The sequence below is a fragment of the Mugil cephalus genome, chromosome 13 (assembly GCF_022458985.1).
Source record: "Mugil cephalus isolate CIBA_MC_2020 chromosome 13, CIBA_Mcephalus_1.1, whole genome shotgun sequence".
In the NCBI taxonomy this organism is placed as follows: Eukaryota; Metazoa; Chordata; class Actinopteri; order Mugiliformes; family Mugilidae; genus Mugil; species Mugil cephalus.
Window position 1 is genome coordinate 5,595,181 of NC_061782.1, and position 12,856 is coordinate 5,608,036.

At 40.6% G+C, this 12,856-nt stretch overlaps 1 protein-coding gene across 2 annotated transcripts in view; it reads right to left on the bottom strand.

Annotated features, from left to right (window-relative positions):
• Positions 1 to 754: 754 nt before the first annotated feature.
• Positions 755 to 12,856, bottom strand: part of LOC125018424 (cilia- and flagella-associated protein 46) — a 46,059-nt gene continuing 33,957 nt past the window's right edge. The window contains exons 43-59 of one of the 2 annotated variants that reach the window (XM_047602289.1): positions 12,598 to 12,777; positions 12,229 to 12,402; positions 11,550 to 11,647; positions 11,148 to 11,218; positions 10,487 to 10,653; positions 10,100 to 10,206; positions 9,325 to 9,395; positions 8,773 to 8,946; positions 6,602 to 6,681; positions 6,099 to 6,159; positions 5,961 to 5,993; positions 5,003 to 5,105; positions 4,756 to 4,868; positions 2,288 to 2,369; positions 1,958 to 2,094; positions 1,279 to 1,377; positions 755 to 1,022 (exon numbers count right to left, since the gene is read on the bottom strand). In XM_047602289.1, the coding sequence (XP_047458245.1) occupies positions 910 to 1,022; positions 1,279 to 1,377; positions 1,958 to 2,094; positions 2,288 to 2,369; positions 4,756 to 4,868; positions 5,003 to 5,105; positions 5,961 to 5,993; positions 6,099 to 6,159; positions 6,602 to 6,681; positions 8,773 to 8,946; positions 9,325 to 9,395; positions 10,100 to 10,206; positions 10,487 to 10,653; positions 11,148 to 11,218; positions 11,550 to 11,647; positions 12,229 to 12,402; positions 12,598 to 12,777 (1,863 nt within the window). In that variant the 3' untranslated portion in view covers positions 755 to 909. Of the gene's footprint in view, positions 1,023 to 1,278; positions 1,378 to 1,957; positions 2,095 to 2,287; positions 2,370 to 4,755; positions 4,869 to 5,002; positions 5,106 to 5,960; positions 5,994 to 6,098; positions 6,160 to 6,601; positions 6,682 to 8,772; positions 8,947 to 9,324; positions 9,396 to 10,099; positions 10,207 to 10,486; positions 10,654 to 11,147; positions 11,219 to 11,549; positions 11,648 to 12,228; positions 12,403 to 12,597; positions 12,781 to 12,856 lie in introns of both variants that reach the window. The other variant, XM_047602287.1, reaches the window with a different exon arrangement.

Here is a 12,856-nt window from a genome sequence, read left to right on the forward strand (position 1 = left end):
CTAAATATTAATTGGAGCTCAGTACAGGAAACATTTAAAACTCCAGGGCATGAAGTTGTAACCTTTTTCCCCTCCAGGGGCATATTAACCAATGAGAAAATTACAGAATTAATATTTGGTGCACGGCAATGTCTGATGGAGGCTTTTTTTTTAAAAAAAATTGCACATTATGCCTCATATTGATGAAAGAGTGAATCAGGGCTAAAGAGAGACTGTTTGGTCTCTGGTGCAGCAGGTTGGAAAAATGAGTCCTTTTTTTTTATTATTTCCTTTATCCAGTGAATATTAGAGTCGATGTAATCATAGCCGATCCAGACTAAATCATCAGTAATAATTTATGAATAATATAATTGTCACTAACTAAACATTAGAAAACATAAAAAAGAGTAAAAACAGAACTTCGTTACAGCTGAAGGATTAAGTCACATCACCACTACTACACTTAAAGCTCCCTGACTTTTAGCCAATGCTTTCTGGCTCAATAATTCCTAAGTGGTTACTCGGTGCAAAATAGTTTCCCACAAACAGTTTAAGTCCAGTGAAAACTCCCATCGATGAAACTTTGGTCATCATGGTAACCCATGTCGACAGCACAACCTCAACAATCAATATATTGAGGATGACCTGGAAGGCAGAAATCCCAGAAGTAAAACCTGTCAGCCTATTTTTCAGCTTTCTTTATTTAATAATAAAAGGCACGTATATGTCGAGTTCTTTGATAACATAGAGTCAGGCATGTTGTGTATTTTTTTTCGCTGTGGAAGTTTAAAATAACTACCTGAATCCTCAGTGGTGTGTAAATAAATAATCAATCATTACCTTTTTATAGTAATATACCAGAGTTGAATGGAGTCTATGCTCGTAATCATCTTGAACTGTAAGTGGGAGACATTGAAGGTATCCAGTCCATTATGTGACAATGATGTTGGGGAGTCCATACAGCACGCAGGTGAAGGCCGACGGCGTAAAAGCTGTTTTGTGGTGATCGCCGTCGTCCTTTGACTCTGACTCGTCCACTTGATCTGCAGAGAGAAAGAAGTAATGGCGTGTGAGTCGTACTGAATCGCGCTCTCTCTTTACATGCAGTCACTTCAGTTCAGCCGAATCCCCAATTTCAATGATTCTGCTTCCCATTTATTTTTCTCTCTATGCAAAAGAACCCACGCCTCGCTTAGAATGAATGCACGGATGCCTGTGATTATGCAAATCGAATGTATTGTGAGTAAACAGAACGGCAAATTGGAGGATGAAAGGGATTGCGAGCAGGATATACAGTACCAGATAATCCTGTGACCTTGTGGTGTAGTGTCTCTGAGCCGCCCTTTTTCCTCAACGCGTGGACGCTTTGGCCAGAAGTCTGTCCCACTTTTAGGATATCTGTAATAGATGGTGACACAATGTATTACTATAACGTTTAATGTTGTCTGCAGGCAAAGAGGAATAACCTGGTCATTCAGTATATTCGGAGTAGTCAGCTGACCTCATTCTTTGGGCGTAATGTTGCTGAACCTAAACCGTGTCCCCACAGACTGGTTCAGTAGATATTTAGGCATGATGGGGGCATCACTTCTATTAATAATAATAATAATAATAATAATAACAATGCATTGTTTTTTCCATTTTTAGATGCTTCTGCCTCTCCTCTTACCCTGATGCTCCCATCATGATGGTTCCTCACTATCGTTCCAGTTTTTACTATGTGTTGGACAGTTTTTAACCCAGTTTTAGTTAGTTTAATCTCCTTAGATGTTTCCTCTGCTTGATGCATGTCACTGATCTTTTCCACAACCACGGGATCTGTTTTCCACATGGTTGTTTACTCATTGCATCAGTTGGGGTTACATAACTTGTTGCCAGCTTGTACCTATTTGCTTACTTAAATCCAGAGGGCAACTTTATTTTGGCTATGTAGTGTACATATATATATCCAAATATATATAAAATATCCAAAACTTACTGTTGAGAAGCGTGGCCATATTATGTGTGTTCTGTTGAAGGTTGCTGTCCCACTGGTTGAGGACAATACAACCAACACCACACAAACTCAGCAGCAGCGCAGTCTGTGAAGGGTCGTCCGGCTCAAACTGCCCCGCGCTGAATGAAACAGAAAAGACCGTTAAAGACAGAAAGACGCGAAGCTGTGCCCGTAAACGGCTGCTGCTCCAAATATTTTACGTAAGGGCCACTAAAATGAATTAGGAAGGCAACAGGAAGACAGAAACGGAGTAGGAATAAAAGATAGGTGCAAATCTAGTTAGAGCTTCATTCAATAAAGCTGTTTTCTCACCTCACGTGCGCGTCGGGGTTTGAGCGGCGGCGAACGCTGGCATTGTTCTGGACCCGGTCAAAGAGCAGTGCCAGGCGGCAATCTGAGAACAACAAACTTCACTGTTAACTGGCAACAGGAAAACAAACAAGTATAGGCAGTGGCGTGATACGTTTTTCTTTTTTATGTGTATTTTCTCTGCACTGTCAAGTGTTATGCATGATCTGTGTTGTGCTAGAAGTGAAGCTGAAGTGTGTGTGACCTATTCTACGATGTGAGGTTAAATGATTGAATTATTATGAACAACAGGACGAGTCTTTTCTGCTAGTTCTGGTGTTTCATTCTCCACCTTTGACCTGGAGTCACTAAAGCTGAAGAAAGGCACTTTAAGCTTCCTTTGTATAAAAATATATAGATCTCTGTGACCTTTGAAGGGAGAGAAGTGGATCATCCCACAGATACATGATCAGTTTGGGATGTAGTGAATTTAGAGGTCAGTTCAACAACTTGTGATGTTCTTCAGCCACATGAAGGCCATGTTCAAACGTTTCCCAGCAGAACATTGTATTGTCATAAGATGATCAATGTTATCTTATACAGTTTATTTATATGTATTAACTACAACATGACATTTTAGCCATGTCCTATCAGCAGATTAGAAGTTCTTAATATATTTCACACAACTAGAATAATCAAATATAGATATTGTTCAAGTCTGTGTCTGTGTCTAAAGAAGATTCCTTCCCAAAGCTTGTTAAAGCCATTGTACTTTGTACCTTTAAAAATAATAAAACGCTTTTGTATGACACTTTAACAAGATAACGATGCACTGATAAAATAACGTAATAAAATATGAGTGCAGATGGTGCCGCATGTTCTGCATGGCACCTTTTTTTTTTTTTTTTTTTTTTTTTTTTATCTCCTAATCAAATCCTGGCGGCTAATTAAGTCTGAACAATCCTGCGTGTTGTGAAGTAACAGCTGCAATTCAGACCACGGTGTCAGTCACACTATAGTTAGCAGCCAGCGCAGTTAACGCCAGGCTAGCGGGAGGCGCATATGTCCGGCCCGGGGCTGTGTGTAAGGCCAACCTGACACTGGAAAATACATCCAAACATCCACAGACTTTCTTTTTTTTTTTGTGCTCATGAGAGAGAGAGAGAGGCCGTGAAGATGAAGCCGTGGTTGTTCAAGAAACATCTCTATAAAAGATAATCTGCAGGCAGGTTATTAGTTATTTAAAACAGTGAAGGGGGGGGGCAAGTTTTTGATAATAATTGCGAGCGGGAAGTCAAGTTTGGAGACTTCTAGTCTCGTCACTGTAAATAAATGAAAATGACCGGGGAGTTCTTTCAAGACAACTCCAAGAAAAACCTGGTTTATGATTGATTAAAGAAGCTACTTCAGTTGTAATCCTTCATTTATTTCGCACGTCATTAATAAACTGAACCCATACAGACTTTGGGTTGGAGAATGTGTCTAAAAATACCAAATGTTATCTTGTGTGACCTTCGACAATAATGCAAATTATACAGTAAGTCGTTAAAAAATATATGAAAGCAAATTCCCAAAAGAAAGAGGAAGAGAAGTACATGGCAGCTTGACCCACATCGTCAATGACCCTTGTTAAATTTATTTTACAAGGAGCAAATCAATTTACAACAGCCTTTTTGACGAGTGTGATCCACTACTAAAATTCAGAATCATTAATCCTCATTATTTTTACAGGCACTCAGTGATGTTACAGAAATGTTATGGGAAGTATTTGATAGTAAAACCTCATTGATTTCCGCCTGCGGAGCGGGGCTATTTCTGTATACAGTATATCCACTCGGGAATGAACGATTGATGTGTTTAAAAAGATTAAGCCTACTGCTCCATTTCCTGCTTACATAATTGGTAAAAACAGCTCTGCTGCAAATTTCAATCGTTCATTCATTACAGTATTTTGCCACCAATTTCCTAAACTAATTTACCATTTAAAATGCTTCAGAGAGCTCAGGATGTGTGGTTTCATAAAATCTAGCACAGTGCATAACTGAGGACATCAAGTGCTCTAGACCAGGGGTCTTCAACATTTTTCAGGCTAAGGAGAGATGAAGTAGGGACCCCCAACCTACCTATATGTGTTCTATAATAAACTCCGCCTAGTGCTATTTATAAATATAAATTATTATTATTTTACATTCAATATTAAGCTATTATCTCTTATCCCTTTACTTAAATATGTTGGATTCATGTTAATGTGTATTTAAAGAAATTTAAATTTGTGGTGGGAAATTAAAGAAAATGTCTAATCAACCAAACATATTGTCCCCTCCCCTGCAGTACCTCCACAAACCCTCTAGGGGTCAGGAAACTTCATCTAAGGGTCAAAAGTTTATGCTCATTTTTATTTTCTGATTTAAACCCACAGTACTATTCACACGGGAATGTTGAGCCTACCGTCATTTGTACCACAGTCCCTGGAGGAAAAACGTGTAGAGTACCTGACAGATTGAGGGCTGCCAGTTTGGCAGGTGGTATGTTCGCCATGAAGCGCTCCATCCCCAGGTAAATAAAAGCACTGCACCGGCACAGCAGCTGCTCCACCTCAGACAGACTTGACAGATACGAGGATGTGTTAAAAGAGGCGAACTGATCGGGTGCGTCGTAACGTTGCAAACATGGTAGGTCCATGAAACCATGAAAAGAAATGCTGCACTGCGATGACATAATGTACTTTAAGATTCAAACCTGGGAGTTTGTTTGCTGCCCATGAAGCCCTCCCACAAATGGGTGCAGTGCTGGCTGTGGGTTTCCAAAATCTCACTCATGCTCTTGCTCAGACTGGTTCCTCCTGTGGTGTAAAAACATCGTGTGAATATAAACGTTTGTATCTAGATTCGTAAAAGGCAACGAAATAATTTTTATTTAAACAATTCATGTTTTAAGCATTGAGAAAAAGGACATAAGTAGAATCGGCTGCTGTACAGTAGCAAAGCTCGGCTGTAATATGGTAAAAATAGATCATTAGTCACTGCAGGACTCGGTCTCTTGAGTCTTAAAACTTTCTGGAGTTCAGCCCCATAAACAACATAAAATAGGAGCCTATAATGTCACTGCACATGAAAAAGAGCATTATTTCCCACCTAATCTGGTACATTTACACTCTCGGAAAAACAAATATACACCAATCAGGCATAACATTATGACCACCTTCCTAATATTGTATAGGTCTCCCTTGTGAATGCAAAACAGTTGTGACTCAACAGAGAATGGACGTGGACCTTCTGAGGGCGTCCTGTGGTGTCTGGAAACACAATGTTGTCAGTGGGGGCCTTTAAGGGGAGGGGCCTCTGTGTATTATCCCAGATACTTGATCATTTTGGGATCTAGTGAATTTAGAGGCCAGATCAACACCTTATGCTGTTTTTTTAGTTGCTTCTAAAGTGTTTGAAGGAGTGTCATTGCTACAGGGTGGGGGGGCTGGTCTGCTTTAGGTGGGTGCCACATGTCTAAGTAACATCCACATGAATGAATGTCAGGTCCAAAAGATTCCCAGCAGAACAATGAACTGTCACAAGACGGTTTAAATGTTATTTACTGTCAGTGGTCATAATTTTGTGGCTTATCGGTGTGTATTAGGTACAAACACTTAGCCATGCTCTCTGCAGAAGAATGTAGTTGGTGTAAATATGTTCAGTTTACTCACCGAAGTGTCCTTCATTGTAAGGGTCGACGACGTCTTTAAAGACGAGTTTAGAATAATAAGGGCGAAACCGAGAATCCCAAATGAAAACATTGACTGCAGACTTTTAAGATTTGACAGGACATCCTCAAAAAAAGATACATTTGAAGTTACGTGCGTCCACTGGGAAGGTGTTCGGAGGCGGCGCGTGATTGGCAGGTATCTGGGTAAACAATATTTTCGTTATTACAGCTTAAAAGCAAGCACAGCAGAAGTGAATTAATAATATATAGCATGCGATTTAAACACACATGCACATACTGTCTCGAGCACACATAAATCTGCATAATATACCAGCTACAAGGAGAGAATTTGCTAGTGGAAATAAGGCCGAGGAGACGGAGCAGAAGAAATCGAAGCACGAATGAAGGGTTTGGTGGGAAAAAAAAAAAAAAAAAAAACAGAAGTGGTGCATGACAGAGGATAAATGATCCGACGCTAGAAATAGGATCTTTTATGAAAACACATTATGTAATTGATTGGAAAAGCACACTTAAAAGAGAGGCGGGAGGAATTTAAATAATTGCCAGTGCTGACAGCAGGTAAAAGCAAAAGTAATATTGCTGTCTGTATCTGGCAGACCCAGATTAATTTACTGAACTCACGGCTTTGATGGCTTGGCTTTGATCTCCCTTCCCCTTAGTTCCTTTGCCACCTTTGGTCTCCTTTTTGTTGTCACTTTCAACTGCCACAAACAGGAAGCAGAATTAATACGTACACTTGCCTGCAGGGTGGATCACACACCTTTGGGACTGGTAAATGAAAAAAAAAAAAAAAAAAAAAAAGATAAATAAACTTTGTTGATAAATGCAAAGTCGATGACATTTATCGGTGATTGAAGAATTGAAAGTTTCCTTCTGGGTGCAATACCTATTAGTCTCTGCAAATGAAAGCATTGACTATTGATTAACAATCAATGCTGCATTTAATTACCACATTCACTGGATTTAAAATAGGTTTAGCACAGACGCAGTTATGTAAGAAATTGTTTGCTTTTATTTAGTGAAGGATTTGTTTTGCAGGTTATAAATGTTCAACTCTTCCACCTGTGGATTCTTTGCATCCACTTAGAACTGTTTATTGACTTTAAATTAATTGAACATTGATCACACAGTATTCCTCACACTCTTAATTACCCCTGCTTCGTTAAAGTATAAGTAAGCTGCAAATCTGGAAAGCAAAAATAGCACCGTGTTCTCTGATCCCATCAACTTTGCCAACAGTGACCATGTCTATTGTCCACTTCTACCAAGGCTCCTATTGTTAATTTTACATATTGAATCTTTCTTGCATTACACATTCCTGTTAAAGTTGTTCTGTATTAATGTGTCTCTCAGAAAGAACAGACATTTTATACAAAAGCAAGCGTTTGCCACTTTCAGGCGATCTTTTTATAGTTTGTGCTAATTTGTCCTGTGTATACTTCATGCAAAGCACTAAACAGAATAACAAATAGCCCTTTCAAAAAGGGTTTCAGGCACTATGTCTTCTTGACACAATGGTAAACTGTAGATGTCAAAATGATGGTAATGAGGGTCCAGAAATAAAATCTTTGAGGTCTCATCATCACACATGTATTTGATCCAGACATCTGGTGTATAAAGAAAAGTCTGTTATTGTTTCCTGTCTCTGGCACGTCATATATAAGTGTCATGTAACACACACACACACACACACATATACAGGCATGCATACGTGCTAGCGTAGCAGTGACCTTTTAACATTGACTTAAGTGATGCAGATGATTCAACCTTTAAAAAGGTAGAGACGTCTGCAGGATCACTGCTCTTTCCACCCCCTTTCTTCTCTTTCCAAAATATTAAATGTGCACTGTACCTCCAAGGATTGTAACATCATTGCCAAAAACAACTTGACTTCTTTTTTTCTGGGGTTTTACCCTCATAGTGTACCTCCAGATAAGACCTCATAGTGAACCTCCATATAAACCCTGTAAATAAAGAGAGGGTCACAGGGTGATGGGTAACGTTAATTAAAATGAGGCCCATTCTCATACCTTTGTGTAATATTCTTTTTTTTTGCATTATCAGGCTGACAGCTTTAACAAATGCTATGAATTAAACTTTCTTCTACGTCTGGCCCATCAGAATAGCCACAGTCAATAGACACTTATAATTTACTGTAATATATGATGAGGACCTGTGTGAACCAAACCTTCTGTCGTATATTAAACCCGACTCTCTATATGGTAGATAAAACAAACATGCTGCATTATCTTTTCCTCCCAACCTACAGTGTCTTAGACTCTGGGGTAGAACTTCAGCTCTAGCACAGGTCTGGGGTCTTCTTTCATAATAAGTCATATCTTGTTTTGTGACCGACTGTTTTCTCAGATGAAAACCATATTATTATAAGTCTAATCATGGCTGCCTGAAAGAGTGATAGCGAGGAATTCTCCTGATGAACTTTAGACCTGCCTGTAAAACTCACTCAGTCAAGTACATCTGCACTTCCATGTTATATCTCTGCTGTATAGATTAGTTGAAGGATCTACTGTAAATGTCCCCATTAAAGCCATAAACCTATGTTTAACATAAATATTTTGAAAGAGATAACCAAGGCCTCATCTACAACCACAGTCCTTCCTTCAGTATTACATATGTGGAGCTCTAGCATAAAGATATTGAAATAAAATTTGAATTATTTATTAGACTGCATGAAACAACTACTTACTAATAATCCTTTACCTTTTAGCTGACTACTGGTCTGAAACTTTTAGGTTTCGTAGAATGCTTGAGGAATCTCTTGTGTCTTTTACCTTTCGGTGGTTCTTCTCTACTGAGGCGACTGTGGAGAAGCTGCAGGGAGAAGTCCCGTGACACAGAACTCAGGCCGTCCTCTTGCAGGATGGACAAGGACTCCAACGGTAACTCCAGTAAGTTCCCATCGGCCAGTACCACCACATACTCCCCTGGTTCTGGCGGTAATTTAACTATTTACACAACACAAATAAAGACTTTAAGGGTTTACACCTTCAGAAAATAGATACTAATTAAGTCCACATTTTTTTATGACCGAAAAGAGTTTAATGGAACTGCTCTCCACACTCTGTCTGCAAACTCTCGGGCATCGTATCATGTGAGACACTATGTGCCTCCATTAAATTGTATGTGCAACACTGGCCTGAGGGGGATGAGCTGTAGCCTATTTGAAAAGAAACCCAGGGATGGGCTGCCAGCTCCACGAACATATGGGAATCACAGACAACGCTGCGATAGTGGCTCATGTGATACATTGTACAGATAACCACAGTTCCCTCAGGGTGTTGAGAGATACAAGCAAGCTCACACCCAAGAGATTCTACCTTTACCTGGGCTCCCTTTCTCCTCCTTATCTTTGCTTTTGGTCAGGTCAGGGACTGGACGTGATTCAGTCTGCGGCCTGATGGTTGGAGATAAGAACAGGTGAAGATCAGAGGGACGACAGGATTTTGCATCTACACAAGGACATATAGCGAGGGAGACACAGACAGCATGACGCACACTGAGCTGCCACAAATACAGACATGATATACGACTGTTGCTTAGATGGAAAAACCTGCAACATTTGACAAGGACATATACAGTAGACTGATAAACATGGGAACAATGATAGATGAGTTACAAAGTGTTACTCTAATCTGACCACTTTTTTACAGTTAATGAGTAACCTAACGTGTAACTATTTCCAAACCAGTAATCAGATTAAAGTTACATATTCAAGTTTTTTTTCCTATTTTAGATTTTTGCTATCTTCTTGTGTCTCGAGGAGTGACAAGTCAGAGGCTGGAGGGAGGAAGTTGGAGGCCGAAGGGTCAGAGGTTTTCCTCCCCACTTTGCTTCCGGGATCAAAACAAACAAAAAAAAGACTTAAAAGTTTCAAAGTCAAGACTTTATTCTTATATAAACCCTGCAGACAGCATTATTCACACTATACACTCAACTATGATGCAAACGTTCTTCTGATGAGTAACTGTAGACTTCTAAACATTAGAAATCCTGACGTCAAACTGCCGATGTTTCCCTCCCTTAAGGTGAGAAAGTTAAATGGGATTTTTCAGGCCTCTGCTGTGGACAAAATGACGAATCTGATGACGCACAGTTCACCTTAAGCAAGAGAAGTTTAACTGTGAGAGAAGTGGATTCAGGTAGTCTTCCATTCCTCGTACAATTTCACCGAAGCGAGATGCTACATCTTCTTCTCCTGACGTTTTCTGTGTACGAGACCAAGAAAGAAAGATAGACGTACAGAAAGAACAAAAGAAACAAAGCAAAGGGATCAGTAGCTGTTTTTCAATATTTATTACTTTTCAATATTTATGAGCTGCTTGATTGTAAAAAAGCAGACGTGCCAAGTCCCAACAGTAAGCATCAAGAGACTTCAGATGGTAATAATTGCAGTGGAGGGAGCTTATTTATGAGGTTTTCAGTGGCTAGTGTTGACAGAAGAAAAGAAGAGCCGAGGTCTCAACAAGACAGACAATGAAAAAAAACCTGATGCTCCACAGAGGCCTCCGTCCTGCCCTCAACACTGTGCCGAGAGTCTTCCTTGAGGAGGGGACGTCTGGTCTTTCGACCAAAGGCCCGAGTCTGCTCCTTCAGCACAAGAAGAGCCTGTGGGCAAACTGAAACCTTGGCCACCCCGGAGCACGTCAGGGCACCTGCAACAACAGAACCCGGCACACAATCAGACGTGAGCGCTCGCGCACACATACAGGCTTTGTAATTGGTCCCCGTGAGCACATCCGCGCCCTCCTCCCCCTGCTCCCTTTTCTGAGATCTAAGATCCTTCTAAGATTTGTTCTTGTTCTCAGTTAATGAACCTACGCGCCAAAATATTTCCCTTTTCCTCTACTGTTACAGCTGATTATGTCAGACTAGACGCAGCACAGGTCATGTGAATAGGTAATGCTGAATGCTAATGCCCTGTGACGACTTATGAAAGCGGGGGTTTCATGCCAGGTCAGTAGGTCAAAGGGAGAGGAATGTGGTGTTTCCCTCCCCTTCTTGTCTTCATTAAATGTGAACTTTTCATTTCTCCGACAGATAAATGTTACACAGGAATACAAAATTCCTCCAGGTTCATTTAAATGCTGACAACCCCACCGCCTCCCGCGTAAAAGCAGGAGGTTACCTTAAGGTATTAAACTTGTACCTTGCGTAGTCTTTCCTTTTTGATTTTCTGGAGCTTTGGTCGTCTCATAGAAGGCCCCGTAAAGCTCTGACCTAAAAACAAAGCAAAAAATAGGCTTAGCGTTCAACCACATTAGGTATTCAGTGCATTAAATTAATTTAAAGCAACGGAGATGCACAACATCTCCATTCACAAGCACAGACGCAGTAGTTTCAACTGTGTTCAGCTGTGTGGCGGCAGGTACATCACACAGCAGTATCCTTCTTCTCCAGATACGACTGCAGCCGGAACCTGATGTGACTTGTGTGACCTGCATTCGTTTACTCTTGATACTCTGAGAGCCAGATGAAGCACAGAATTTACAGCGCAGCAAGACTCGGGGAACAGGGGAGGGAAAATGAGCAAGGACAAAAGAGAAATTACCCATCTTGAGAGTGCTGAAGTAGCAAGATCTTCAGGTTGGATGGGATTTCTGCAAGGATGCCTAGGTGGTTGGGACTGACGGTCAGGTGGCTGAAGGCCTGCAAATCACAAAGTCATTTCAAGATAACAAACAGTTGTTAACTCTTTATGTGAACACAATTATTTTTTAAATCATGAAGAGTGACATATTTTCTAAATGGAGGGTTCTTCAAAAGATATACTAAGAGGAACTGAAACTTAATTCTTCATGTTTCAATTGTAATGCATTAAAAACAACAATGTGTTACTGATTCCACTAAAATGATTTAAAAAGTCAGTATTTGTCAGAAAATATTAAAGTTAAACTTAAAAAAGTAAAAATAAAAATCTATTTTCCTTAAGTTTGGCTCAGGAATCTATAATATTAGATGTAATAAACCACGCTATCTATTTATTTTACTGGTAATATTGACACAGTAATATTACAAAATGTGCTTTTTAGACAGCAGCCTTCATGTAACTTACAGTATTAACCAAAGTATTATGCAAAGAGAACTGCATGTGTGATTTTGGAATTTTATAGTACACTTGAAACAAAGGCCATAACACCCGACCAATACCATTCCCTGTATCAGTGGAAATTACGGAGCTGCTGTGACAGCCCCCATATATCACGAGAGGGTGTTTGGTAACCCGGCACCTTGCAGAGCTTGTTGAGGAAGTCCTCCACTCCCGTCAGCACGCTGCTGGGCCTCTCCTCCTGAGAGAGGAGCAGGTTCCTGCGGATGCCGAGCAGAGCAGAGAGCTGGGACACACCAGTGTCAGAACAGACGCAACCTAGGGCCTCAGCCATTACAGAAACCGTGCAGCAGCTCTGGGAACGATGCAGAAGACGGATGGAAGGGTTGTTAGGAGCAGGAACAATAGTAGTTAATGATATCTTGAAGCAAAGATGTGAGTCCAGATACAAGGGACTATGTGGTGCATACAACTTTTATGCATTCTACAGACACAGTGCATTTGTTATTCCTGAATACTTGGGCACATGTGACCTGGTGGTGCGCTATACCTGAAACAGGGCAAGATATTGACCTGCCACTGCAGGGTCAGACTGGCCGTGACACTCCAACATGTTCAGAGAGGCCTCGGCCAGGATGGAGGCGGACAGGCCGTGTTGGAGACACAAGCCAACTGCCTCTGCCAGTGCTTTACTGGCCTGTGACAACAACTGCTGGACCTTAAACCTCCTCTGCTGAACAAAAAAGACACACAAACAGATTCACACACAAGCATGCAGGAGGGATAAACATAGACTATAGAACATCCAC